This window comes from Danio rerio, chromosome 2 (assembly GCF_049306965.1).
Source record: "Danio rerio strain Tuebingen ecotype United States chromosome 2, GRCz12tu, whole genome shotgun sequence".
Taxonomy (NCBI): domain Eukaryota; kingdom Metazoa; phylum Chordata; class Actinopteri; order Cypriniformes; family Danionidae; genus Danio; species Danio rerio.
In genome coordinates this window covers 11,142,873-11,155,469 of record NC_133177.1, presented here as the reverse complement: position 1 = coordinate 11,155,469, position 12,597 = coordinate 11,142,873, and the positions used below count along the sequence as shown (strand labels likewise).

Genomic DNA, 12,597 nt, shown 5'->3' with positions numbered 1-12,597 from the left:
GCTGGAAGGGCATCCGCTGCATAAAAAATATGCTGGATAAGTTAGTGGTTCATTCCGCCGTGGCGACCCCAGATTAATAAAAGGACTAAGCCGAAAAGAAAATGAATGAATGAATTGTGTTCGAACAACATAAAGGAACTGTGTGGAAGGCAGCATTTTTACAGTACAGTTATCACCAAATGTCTCACTATTTTATTGTACATGATGAATCATTACGCTGTCTGAAAAGGCTGTCTGAAATATATTTTACAGGGTGTTTTTCGTACAAAAATGCTGCCTCCAGAGTCACTGCCTGATGCGAGGCAACAAGTCAGCTGCCAAAGCTTTCACTAGGCAGCAAGTGTGTTTGCACTGTAACGTTTTAGTCAGAAACCCATATGCAGGGCCATGATGGTGATGCTCAGATGAGAACACCAGCCTTAGATTGCTCAGCAATCTACTACTAAATACAGTACGTTGTTCTGCTTATTTATATTGTCGAAACCAGTGGTTCTCAATGGTCAGTTGGTGATTTAAATTAATTTTAAAACAAAATTAATTTCTACAAAAACAAATTAGACTAGAAAACTTAATTAATTACTGAATTCATTTTAGTACTTTTGATTATTAGAAACTACCAAGATCAGTATGAAATCGCTGATGTTTGACTCACCTTCACACAAATCTTCAATTAGCAGACAGTCTAATACAAACCTTATAAAAAAGGTGCCAGGTCTGTGTTGTTCTTTACTAGAATGGATGGCAGCATTGACACTACAGCAGATTTTACTGTGTTTTGGTTTACTTGTATTTTGTACTGTGATATTTACAGTATTTCAGTTTTCAGCCACAGTTTTACCAAATTTATTTTAATGATTTAATAATATTATATCAAAACATCTGTTATCCTGTTATTCTTTGCAAAAGGCATATTTGACACAGCCTATATAGAAAGACAACAGACGGCACTGGCAATAGGCTACATTGACAAGAATTCTAATATAATTGTCATATTTTTTTCATTACTGAAGAAAAGAAGTAGTTGGTAGTTACATAAAAAATGCAAATAAAAAGCCATCAGCCTTTTGTTTTTAAGACCCCTGGGGTAATAACATTATATTAAAGACACAGCTAATTTATTTCATGGCACCAAGGTAAACTTTCAGACACCTTTATGGTACATTAAAAATAAGCACAGGCCACAGTTAGATGATGGTCTCCGAGTGGTGTTCTTCAAAATTAAATGATGAATAGACTTGGACCTATTGGTATGTGTTCGCCGGTGTCTAAGGTTTATATATTTATAACCACCTCAGAGGATACTGGGGGTCGTGAGTCACTTGCATTGTAATTTTGGGGGTCGCGGGCTAAAACGTTTGGGAAGCCCTGGTTCAAACAACAGAAAAACATGTGGAATCTGCTCAATCATACCGAGAAGGACTTACAGTTTTTCTTGATTGCTTTGATGCAGCCGTCAACTGAAATTTCACGCTTTCAGGACAGTGTACAAACAGGCCTACAGCAGCACTCATGGTCAAAATGACACATTTCGTTAACAAAAGGCTGTAACCTTGCCAAAAACATGCAACAAAAGCCAATTTTGCTTTTAAACAACACAACATGCAAACAAGTATATGAGCTCTTTCAATCAATCATTACACAATGGACAACAAAATACAGAACTCACTGTGTGAATCAGTGCACCATTGCTTGTCATTGTAGCCTATTGCCAGTGCCATCTGTTGTCTTTCTATAAAGGCTGTGTCAATATAGATTCAATCAATCAGATCCAGAATAAGAGATGCTTTGATGTAATATTATTGAATTATTAAAATACATTTGGTAAAACTGAAGCTAAAAACTGAAATATCATAGTACAAAATACAAAATACAAAAAAATACAAAAAAATACAAAAAAATACAAAAAAATCCAGCTTAAACCAGCTTAGGTTGGTTGGCTGGTTTTAGCTGGTCGACCAGCCTGGTTTTAGAGGGGTTTTGGCCATTTCCAGGCTGGTTTCCAGCCGTTTCCAGCCTGGTCTTAGCTGGACATAGCTGGTTTTGGCTGGGCTCCCAGCCTGGCTAGGCTGATTAAACTGGTTTTAGCTATTCATCTCCCAGCCTGACCAGCTAAGACCAGGCTGGAAATAGCTGGTAACCAGCCTGGAAATGGCCAAAACTCCTCTAAAACCAGGCTGGTCAACCAGCTAAAACCAGCCAACCATCCTAAGCTGGTTCAAGCTGGATTTTTCAGCAGGGATGTAAACCAAAACACTGTAAAATCTATTGCAGTGTCAATGCCTCCATCCATTCTAGTAAAGAACAACACAGACCTGGCACCATTTTTATAAGGTTTGCATTAGACTGACTGCTAATTGAAGATTTGTGTGAAGGTGAGTCAAACATCAGCGATTTCATACTGATCTTGGTAGTTTCCAATAATTAGGAATAGATGGTTTCTCATTGGTTACCCAATCTAAAACAATAATGTTTGGACTGCTTGAATATCACGTTAACTGTTTTGCAAAATGGTGGAGGAAATGTATCAATCCAATGAAACCAGGTCAAAGCAATCGAGAAAAACTGTAGTAAGCGGGAAAATGTGAACTATTTTGAGAAACTGACTTTAATAGGCGTATTCTGCTTGATTTGTTATAACTTTTAACTGTCTTTAGTACTGTAAAAGTTATATTTGTTTGTTTCTTCCACCTGTGTCTGCAGCTGCATCAGTGCATGACGGCTCTCCTTTAGTATGGCCTGGGTGAGTGTTTCCTTCAGTCTGGTGCTCAGCAGCTCCACCTGCAGGTCATTCTGTGTGCTGCTGACCCTCTGTTGACCTCCACACAGCACCTGCTGACAAACTGATACTCATCTATAGAGCCTACTAGTGTGATTTCATGCTACTAGAATATTTATATTAGTGCTCTTTGTACCTTTATATCAGATATAAATACTTATTTATGGGATACTAGTAGTGTAAGACTAAAAAAAGATTACAAATTACTGAATACTACTTGGAAATTGTAATAATTGTAATAACAGTGTGCATGCACTCAAATATTTTTGCTGCTTGTTCAAACTACTTTATATTATATTTACTTCTAATTTATAATGAGCCAAATCAACACAATTCTTGAGTTTTTATTGGAATAACCTAATTGTTTCATGTTCAATCAACTTAAATTCGTAAAAACTATTTTAAATTTTAAATAACTTAAAGGGCACCTATTTGTTTGGACAGAACTGTTTGTGTGTATGTATAGTCTGTCCACTGTCACATTGGAGTGATAGAAACAAACAAGTCTCTTTTTTTTTAAATTTCCTGCAAAGCAAAATCCTCAGAGTAAAATTTACTCAGTTCAGAGAATATTTGGTCCCTCTCTAAATTGAGTAAAAGTTACTCAGCAGCAGAGTTAAAGTTAATGAGACAATAATGGGGTTAAATAAGTGTTGATTGAGCACTGGTGATAAACACCTGCTGGTTTTTATCACTGGAGGAGTTGTTTAAAGGGTCATGAAACACCAAAACACATTTTTTGAGCTGTTGACAGTCGTATATGTGTCCCACACTGCTAAAAACACTATTAGGACACCTATATTTCACTAAAAAGTGTAAATTGGTTGATTTTGCGTTATTTCAAGCAAATTCGTACTTCCGGTTTGAAACAAATTTTTGAAGCTGCGTCACGGCCATGACATAATAGCGTTGTATTCCAGCGTGCAGACTGGGCGTCTGTGCCAGAGTGTGTCTCATTACGTCTTACAGTGTGATGCATTAATGCATGAGTAAGGCTTGGTTCAAACCAATCAGCGCGCTCTATTGTGCAACTTCAATAATATTCATTACTGTCATAGTGTTTAGACGACAGAGACGCCACATTTTGTTGGCAAAACAAGCGTGAAGTGTTTCTTTTATAGTTTGCTGCAGTTAAGTTTTGTTTTCATTTTCTCTCTGTGAGAGCTCAGCTGGAGTCACGTGTGGATTAACAGTGTACGCGACGCTCGACAACAATAACTTACGTGTCTAAGGAGGATTATTGTTTACCTGAGAGCTGTTCTCATCTGCAAACGCTGAGATCCGGATTCGCTTTAGTCTCCTCTTAATAAAGACGCGGCTCTAGTTACTGGTGATTGTCCTGTCTCTACAGATTTGGTAAGTGAGCGACCAGTGCTCTTTGTTTATTCAGTTTGTTCGTATCGAACTCAGTTAACAATTGCACCGAGTGTAAACATGTTAGCACCACAACCAAACTTTAACCTCGTGTAGGATTTTCACCGGAATAATACACGCGGCTTTCTGACGCTACCTGCCGAGTGCATCTAAGTTTCCGGGAAATGCTGAGTTTTTTTTTTTCTCTCATTCGCCGTGCGGTATCAAACATTGCATGAAAAATACACGCTTAGAGCAGTTCCTCGAATCAAATATTTCGTTTGTCGCGAGGGACATGAATGAATTCCCTGAATGAAAGAGCCAAACTGCAGTTAAAGTCCACCATTTAATAATTTGGCAAATAATTCGACTACAGATGTCAATGTAAACACAGTCACTTTGTCCCCTGTGTGTGTGTGTGTGTTTTGACTCTGAAAGTCAGCGCGCCCAAATAGACACTCCCACACCATGCCTCTTGTCTTCCCCCCTAAACAAAGCTGGACACGCCTACTTTACTGACTTTTTCCAAAGTAGAGGTGTCAAAACACCCTGCTGAAACGAGGGGGTTTCATGGCCCTTTAAATGGAAGTTCATACTGCATGCTGAATGGAAGAAAAAAAAAAGCTCCGCATTTCTCGAGGCAGGTGTCTGTGGTCTGCACTGACTCGGTAGGTGCAAAGACTGTCAAACAGCCATTTGTGTGTGTGTGTGTGTGTATGTGTGTGCATGTGTGTGTGCGTGTGTGTGTGTGGACTATCCTATTGCAAAACGCGGCAAAAAGCTCTACATGACGGTAATAATTCAATTAAGGTGTTTACATGGCTGTATTGCACTTTAATAAAGCAACTAAAATCGGCATACTCCACACGTCTTAATTTGATTTCTCTTTAGTTCGATTATGACCTTAATCTGATTAAATTAATCAAAAATCGCTGTTTACATGGTCGACTCTTAATCAGAGTATTGTCTTAATCGCATTAAAATAGAATTATTGGTGTCCATGTAAACATACTGAGCGTCACTGACGGCTGTTTATCTGATGAACACATGTGGGATGTGGGAACAGTGGGCGGTGTGCCTACAATGTATTCAGAGAGCAAAACGGGCATATTCTGGAGGCTGTAATAAATGATTTGACGGGTATTTTGAGCTGAAACTTTACAAGCACATTCTGGAGACACCAAAGGCTTATTTTGCATCTTGTTAAAAAGGGTAAAATATGTGCCCTTTAATTAATTTGTGTTGAGACAACATGAAGGAACTGTGCAGCACCCTGCACTTTTTACAGCATGTAAAAAGTTATTAGATTACAAATTACATTACAAAGTCACTTTAAACAAAACAAATCAAGCCTAATAATACTCTACAAAATCAAATTTGTATTTCTTGTGTTGTAAAAAAAATAGTGAAAAATAGTACTATAAAGATTTGAAAACAGCAATTCGACTAAAATTTTATTCAATTTCATCTAATTTATCCACTTCTGGAAATTCACAGGATGAATCTGCCTATTTACATTGCATACAGTGATCAGCATATATAAGTACACCCCTCACAAATATCTCTTTTAAATTCATATTTTTAATAGGACGCTGTACAATATTTGTGCATAAACATTAGATTAGTCAGTACTGAAGCCAAATCTGGAGCTTATCTAACAAAATAACTTGTGGTTCAAAAACTACACCCACATTTATGTTACAGAAAAATATTAAATACAATTTTAAAAAGTGGAAAAATCAAGAGAAGCAAAAAAAAAAAAAGAAAGAAAGAAAGAAAGAAAAATTTAGTTGAAATTTTTGTAGGTATTAATTTTTTTTTCAATATTTTGCTTGTATTTAATTGTATTATCTTTCAATTTCGAAATATGTTTGGTGACTAAAATATTATTTTACAAAATATATCTGTTAAATAAATCTGTTTTGTTTAAATGCACCAAAATATATTGCCTATATTCACTGAGAAATAGATAAAAATATTAATTTTCAAAATGGGGTGAACTCAGTTATGCTGAGCACTGTAAATCTAAAATGTAATCTGTTACATTACTGCATTTCCAAAACATGTAATGCTAATACAGTAACAAGTTAAACTCAACTTTATTTACTCTGTACAGTTGTTTTAATTTACTAGTCATTAGATACTATTAGGTACCAATACTTATTTTATTAGTGACGAATGACTAGCTAATCAGTATTATGTATTATAAGCTCATAATAGGTATGAATATGAGTATGTTGAACGCTAAATAGGTTTTTACCTGCAATTTCTCATCCATGTCTTTAATGTGATTTTTGAGCTGTTTGAGTTCAGTAAGTGCCTCTGCTTCCCTCAGTCTACAGCTGATTAGCTCTGTCCGCAGGTACAACACACTGTGCTCATCAGGTGCAGCGCTGATCTAAACACACACACACACACACACACACACACACACACACACACACACACACACACACACACACACACACACACACACACACACACACACATGCACACACACAGTAAAAAAAATGGTTCAACAAAATTGCCCCAACACAAATCCATTAGGTTAACTTAACAAATAAAACAAGTTGTCTCAAAAACATCTCAAGAATTGTGTTGTTCAAACTCATTTTAACAATTCTGAACAAAAAGGAAATAAAATCATTTTTTGAGTGCACATACTTCGTATATGTGATTTACGAGGATTCTCCATAGGTGAAATTTATTTTATACTGTAAAAAAGTTCCTACTGTAGCCTTTCTCACAAAGAAAAAAAAATTCTTTTAAACACTTTCATAAATGTCGCATTTTTCGGTCTTAGCAGCATGCTAAGCTCTCTCACACACTGTACTTACCCCTGAAACCAACCCTCAAAGCAAACCCATGGCATACTGTAATTCAAATATCAATTATGACTATGTTACATATAATTTTTAAGCATTTTAAATGACAAAAACAAGGCATGGCCTCATAAACCACATTAACACAGTAACGTACCCACACCAAGATCATAACCACATCATTAAACAATTTTGTGTCCTCATAAACCACATAAACAAGACCACACACATACTTTCTTCATTACTGAAGCAGCCACAAACACTGTCATGTGATGTCTATTGTTCTTTGACTCGAATGTAACAGTCAGGTTCTAGAAGTAAATTCCTTTCATTGTCCTCAAAGTAAAAAGGTTGTAAACTGATTAAATGTTTGTTGAACCTCTGTGTTTTGAATAGGCCTGGCACAATAATCAATATATCGACTTATTGCAGACATGGACATGACCTCAATCATTTTAGATGATGCCAGTATGATTTAAAAACACTGGAGTGTTTACTGTAAATTACTATAGTATGTTTTTATGTGGGTGCCTAACAACTGAAAACAGATCTGCTAGAGAATGTGGCTATTTGAGGCTCCTGTGCCTCTGTCACACATTAATAGTCTAAAATGTCTTGCTAAACATAGTACTGTTTTAGAGTTCTTGTTAACTTGCTCTGTTTTGTTAACATTTATTATTATTATTATTATATATTAGTTTAGAATATAGGTTTTTACATTCTGATTACAGAATTATTCATTATTTAATTTGTAAAATGACTATAATTGTTATAGTACATATTGATCTGCACAAGCTGAAACACTATCATTCTCTCTACAACACTTCTCCCACTGGTATGAATTACAGATCCTATCATGCACCTCACACACACCAGTTCCAGTTCACTTACTGATTAGACACACATTTGCATAACTAATGACCAGGACTGTTTATACACCTCACTTTAACATACACTTTGCTGAGTCTTGTATCCTGTGTGTGAGCACTTCAAAGCCTTTTTCTGTCTAGCCTTATTGTAATATGACCTTTGTTTTGTTCATTATTTGTTTTGTTTTGCCACCTGTCCCGACCATTCGTCTGTTTATATTGATCACTCTCTGAATTAAGTTCATGCTCCTGTCTGTTTCTGTTGTGACCTTGCCTGCACAACCACCCTAAACTAATGCTGCATTTGGATGCTCACCAGCAGTAGGGATTATGTGTCACTGCCATGAAGTCTGTTCAATAAAGGAATATGTTAAACATTTTGTGCAGGTAACTAACCTAACTTTGATGAGTGACTTATGCCTTAATATATTTTTCTGTGATGGACTGAGTCACTCTATTCTAATATGTCACTGCATGAACCCCACTGGACGCTAGAACAATATATTGAACTGGAACTTAAACTGTCCCTCTGCATTCACTGTTAGTGTCACAGTGTAGGAAACCCCAAAATGTTTTTTGGTGGGGGGCAAAGAACGGCAAGACGGCAGGCCTTGCTGCTCACTTCAGTACCACAATCAAGCTGGCATCAACAAAACTGTTGTTGCAGAGCCTCCATCGCTGCCAGGGCAGTCAGATCCTACAGAGCTGCCAGAGCTGTTGACGCCACGGCCAGAGCTGCCAGAGCCATGATTGCTGCCGCCAGAGCCATGAATGCTGCCGCCAGATCCGTGAACGCCACCACCAGAGCTGCCAGAGCCGTCGACGCTGCCGGATCCCTTTGAATACCAATGTGTGGTGAGCAGCAGATCCCTCTCAATCCACCAAATGATGGGCACCAGATTCATCAGAATTTCCCGAATAGTAGGCGCCAAATCCTTCTGAATCCCCCTATTGGCGAGTCCCACGAATGGTCAGAGCTGCCACCTGAGTCCCACGAATGGCCAGAGCCGTCACCCGTGTCCCACAAATGGCCAGAGCTGCCTCCCGAGTTCTCTGAAAGGCCACAGCTGCACCTGAGTCTCACAAATGGCCAGAGCTGCCTCTCGAGTCCCACAAATTCCCAGAACTGCCTCCCGAGTCCCCCGAATGACCAGAGCCGCCACCCGAGTCTCACAAATGACAAGAGCTGCCTCCCAAGTCCCACAAATTCCAAGAACTGCCTCTCAAGTCCGCCGAATGGCCAGAGCCACCACCTGAATCTCAGAAATGGCCATAGCTGCCTCCCGAGTTCAACAAATTCCCAGAACTGCCTCCCGAGTCACCCGAATGGCCAGAGCTGCCACCCGAGTCCCTCAAATGGCCAGAGCCGCCATCTGACTCCCATGAATGGCCGCCAGAGCCGTGACTTTCCAGTGCTGCCAGCCAGAGCCTTATGACCTTTCCATGCCTTCTGATCCTAAGCCTCCTGACCCACTGGGGTTGTACAAACCTGGGTAGGTTTAAGGTTGGGTAAAGGAATGTCAAAGGATGGTCAACAGTGTAATTATAAATGCAATTACAAAAATTAATTCCAGATGTAATTACATGCAGGTATTTAGTCATAAGTACATCACAAGATCATGATAAACACATGTATTTAGATAATAAATACATTGTAACTAATGATTAATTTCAATGTAAATACATATTAGTTAAGGACACTTCATATAAAGTGGAACCAAAATTGGTAATCGTGACAGACCTACACTCAAAAAAAAAACTCCATGTTCAAACTACTTACCTAAATTGAGCTTAAACAACACAATTCTGGAGAATTTTGGGGGGAAACTTATTTTTTTTATGTTCGATCCACTTAAATTTGTTATGTTAACTTAATCGATTTGTGTTGTAACCAATTAATTGTGTAAAACCCTGCATTTATTACAGTGTATGTTAATATTAATTCAACTTATTTTTAAAACACAATAATACATAATAGCAGAAAACTACAATACCTATGACACTGTAGAGAGTAACATTGAGCAAATTATACATACAAATCTTGCTAAATAAGAGTCACTGAAAAACAAAATCCATTGGATTTGCAATTTTTTAAGGTATGTGGTTGCAAAACATTTATATGGGATGAATTAAAACAAACAAATTAATTTTAGTGATGTTTAACTTAATTCATTTGTTTAAAATCAGCCCATATAAATTGTTTGCAACCACATACCTTTGTGGTAATTTAGTAAATCCAATGAATCCAGTGACTTGACTTTTACCTCTTCCAACTGTGAGGTGTTTGCCTGCATCTCCTTTAAAGCGTTTTGTGAGCTGGCAATGTTCAGCTGAGTTTTCTCCAGCTCTTTCCTCAGCTGCGACACCAGTTTCTCAGAGCACCTCTTTTTTTAGGGGCGACAATAGTGGAAGTAAGAACATGAACATCTTTAGAAAAAAATTATTAACATGACTTGAAAACATGAAAAATACACAGCAATACACTCACCCTCTCCAATATGGCAAGTCTGTGCTTTAAATGTTTATTCTCAGAGCAAAGTCCCTTAAGAAAAGACAAAAAAAAACATTTGGCAGAAGCTACCTCAAAACAGTTTATATCATAACCTAAGGACTAAAATTTACTGTTGAGAAATTTTTGTGAAAATGAGAACTCACTTTTAGTTCCTCCTGCTCCTCCAACTCTTTCGCCTTGATAGCTTCATAATCTTTTCTAAATCTAAAACGGGTTAAATAAGTCAGAGAATTGGATACAGAATAATAAAACATGAACAAAATAAAGGAAAAGCACATACTGTTTCATTTGGCTGCCGTTGTATTTTATTTGATATGCTGCTTCGATCATCAAATCCGGATTTGATTCCCATGATTCTAGATTCTGCAAGCACTGGATTCAAAAGGAAAGCAATATATTTAAAGAGACTGTGCAAATTAGCAAGTGTTGAACAACAGCTTTACTAAAATATTTTTCTTTTATTATTGTCATGGTCTATTACTTTCATCATCCCCTCATTATCAAGCTTGATGAGTTCTGTCTGCTTCATGTCAAGTACAGCCAAACCAACCCGGAAGACGATCTCCAAACCCTACAAAGAAACACATGGATATAAATGTTGATTTGGGGTCATTTTTGAGTCTCCTTCTATAATTTTTCAAAAACAAAATCTTTAACAAAACAGCTTTAAACAGAAATGTTAAGGTTTATGTGTGTATTAATGGACATGTTGTAATATAGTCATATGTATTTAGCTTTAATTATCATTAATTAATTAAGTCAATCTTTTTTTTGTGTTTAGTTAAATATTTGCATGACACATCAATTTTTGGTATTATTTATGTCTATTCCTACATTCTGGCCAACATTACATCGGTTATAAAAAGGCTTGATATTCTTTAAAGCACTGATAGAAATAGCATGTGACTTGCTCACTTCTTGTGGCGGGAAACTCTGGAAAGCATTGAGGTATGTCATGATTCTTTTATCAATAATTTGTACAAAATGTTTAGAAAATACCAATAGTAGATTAAGTATTTGTCATCTCTGTTATTGTGAATTTCTCATTCACATTTTAAAAACTACAATATGATCATGGGTATCTGTTTTGAGGTTAGCATTTTAAGCTAAAGCACAAAATGGTGAAAAATGTTTACTCCGTTAGTGGTTTCATATGTTTAGCCATAACATGTAGTTGACAATGGATAACTGAGTCAAATATATTCTCTATCACTAAGTAAAGTTCCAAATGCTAGAGATGTGATGCTGTGCGGCAGGCAGTGAAGCTTGTATCAAAAATAAAGACAAAAAACACAGCTTTATTTAAAGAAGGGGATGGACATACACACTGAAATAAAATTATGTCTGCAAAACTGTTGCAAACAATTTATTTGTGTTAAATTTAAACAAACAAATTAAGTTGAATAAAATTCTACTTAATTTGTTTGTTTAAATTCAGCCCAAATAAATTGTTTACAGCCACTTAACATAAAAACGTGTAAATCCAAGGAATAATCTCTCAATAGTTGTTTTCAGTGCAGGCAGGGGTCAAACAGGAGCAAGCAGAAGCAAAATGGGTAATCCACAAGAATAGTCCTATGTATAGATGATAAATTAGGGCAGGCAGCAAACAAACAACAATCCGAAAGACAATACAAAGTACAAAAACACAACAGACAGGATCAGGGAGAATGTTTATTAATGCACACACAACAGAGATAGATGACTAAGCAAAGAAGAGTATGTGAGAGTGTGTTCATGCATTTTTTTTTCCGGACTGATCTCACAAGGAAACATAATTATTTTATGTTTTGTCAGTTTAGTGCCTAATTTATATGAAAATGTATGAATTTTCAAAGGAGCCATGACACCAAACACCACCCCTAAACCCAACCGTCATCTATAGATGAGCAAATCCTACTAAATAGTTTAATGTAATCGTACAAATTCATATGAATTAGCCACAAAATCCAAAAGTTACGAATTAGTTGTGAGATTGTTGTTTTTTTCTGATTTGATAGCTATCTGATTTCTAAAAACCGTTCCATTTACAGTTCAATTGAAATGATGTGAGCTGCCATGTGGAGTGAAGGGTTTGATGTAATGATTAAAAGTACCTCACACATAAAGATATCGAAAATCCGCATGGCAGCTGAGATTGGCAGAGATGAAAGGAAGATGCTGTAAAACCAGGATGAGGAGAACACAGAGGTCTGGAAACCCTGAGTCTGGAAGTGGGAATGAAGCTCAGGTAGCTGCTCCTATATCAAAGATAGAAAAACAACA

The 12,597-nt window shown here is 36.9% G+C and overlaps 1 protein-coding gene across 6 annotated transcripts in view; it reads right to left on the bottom strand.

The window, feature by feature from the left end:
• Window positions 1-12,597, bottom strand: part of evi5a (ecotropic viral integration site 5a) — a 50,682-nt gene that overhangs the window by 29,221 nt on the left and 8,864 nt on the right. For 2 of the 6 annotated variants that reach the window (XM_009297997.5, XM_009298001.5), the window contains exons 7-14: window positions 12,429-12,572; window positions 10,814-10,903; window positions 10,613-10,704; window positions 10,476-10,536; window positions 10,309-10,362; window positions 10,085-10,204; window positions 6,390-6,527; window positions 2,689-2,832 (exon numbers count right to left, since the gene is read on the bottom strand). In XM_009297997.5, coding sequence (XP_009296272.1) covers window positions 2,689-2,832; window positions 6,390-6,527; window positions 10,085-10,204; window positions 10,309-10,362; window positions 10,476-10,536; window positions 10,613-10,704; window positions 10,814-10,903; window positions 12,429-12,572 — 843 coding nt within the window. The remainder of the gene's footprint in view (window positions 1-2,688; window positions 2,833-6,389; window positions 6,528-10,084; window positions 10,205-10,308; window positions 10,363-10,475; window positions 10,537-10,612; window positions 10,705-10,813; window positions 10,904-12,428; window positions 12,573-12,597) is intronic. The other 4 variants (XM_002660723.7, XM_073923370.1, XM_009298002.5 and 1 more) reach the window with 2 other exon arrangements.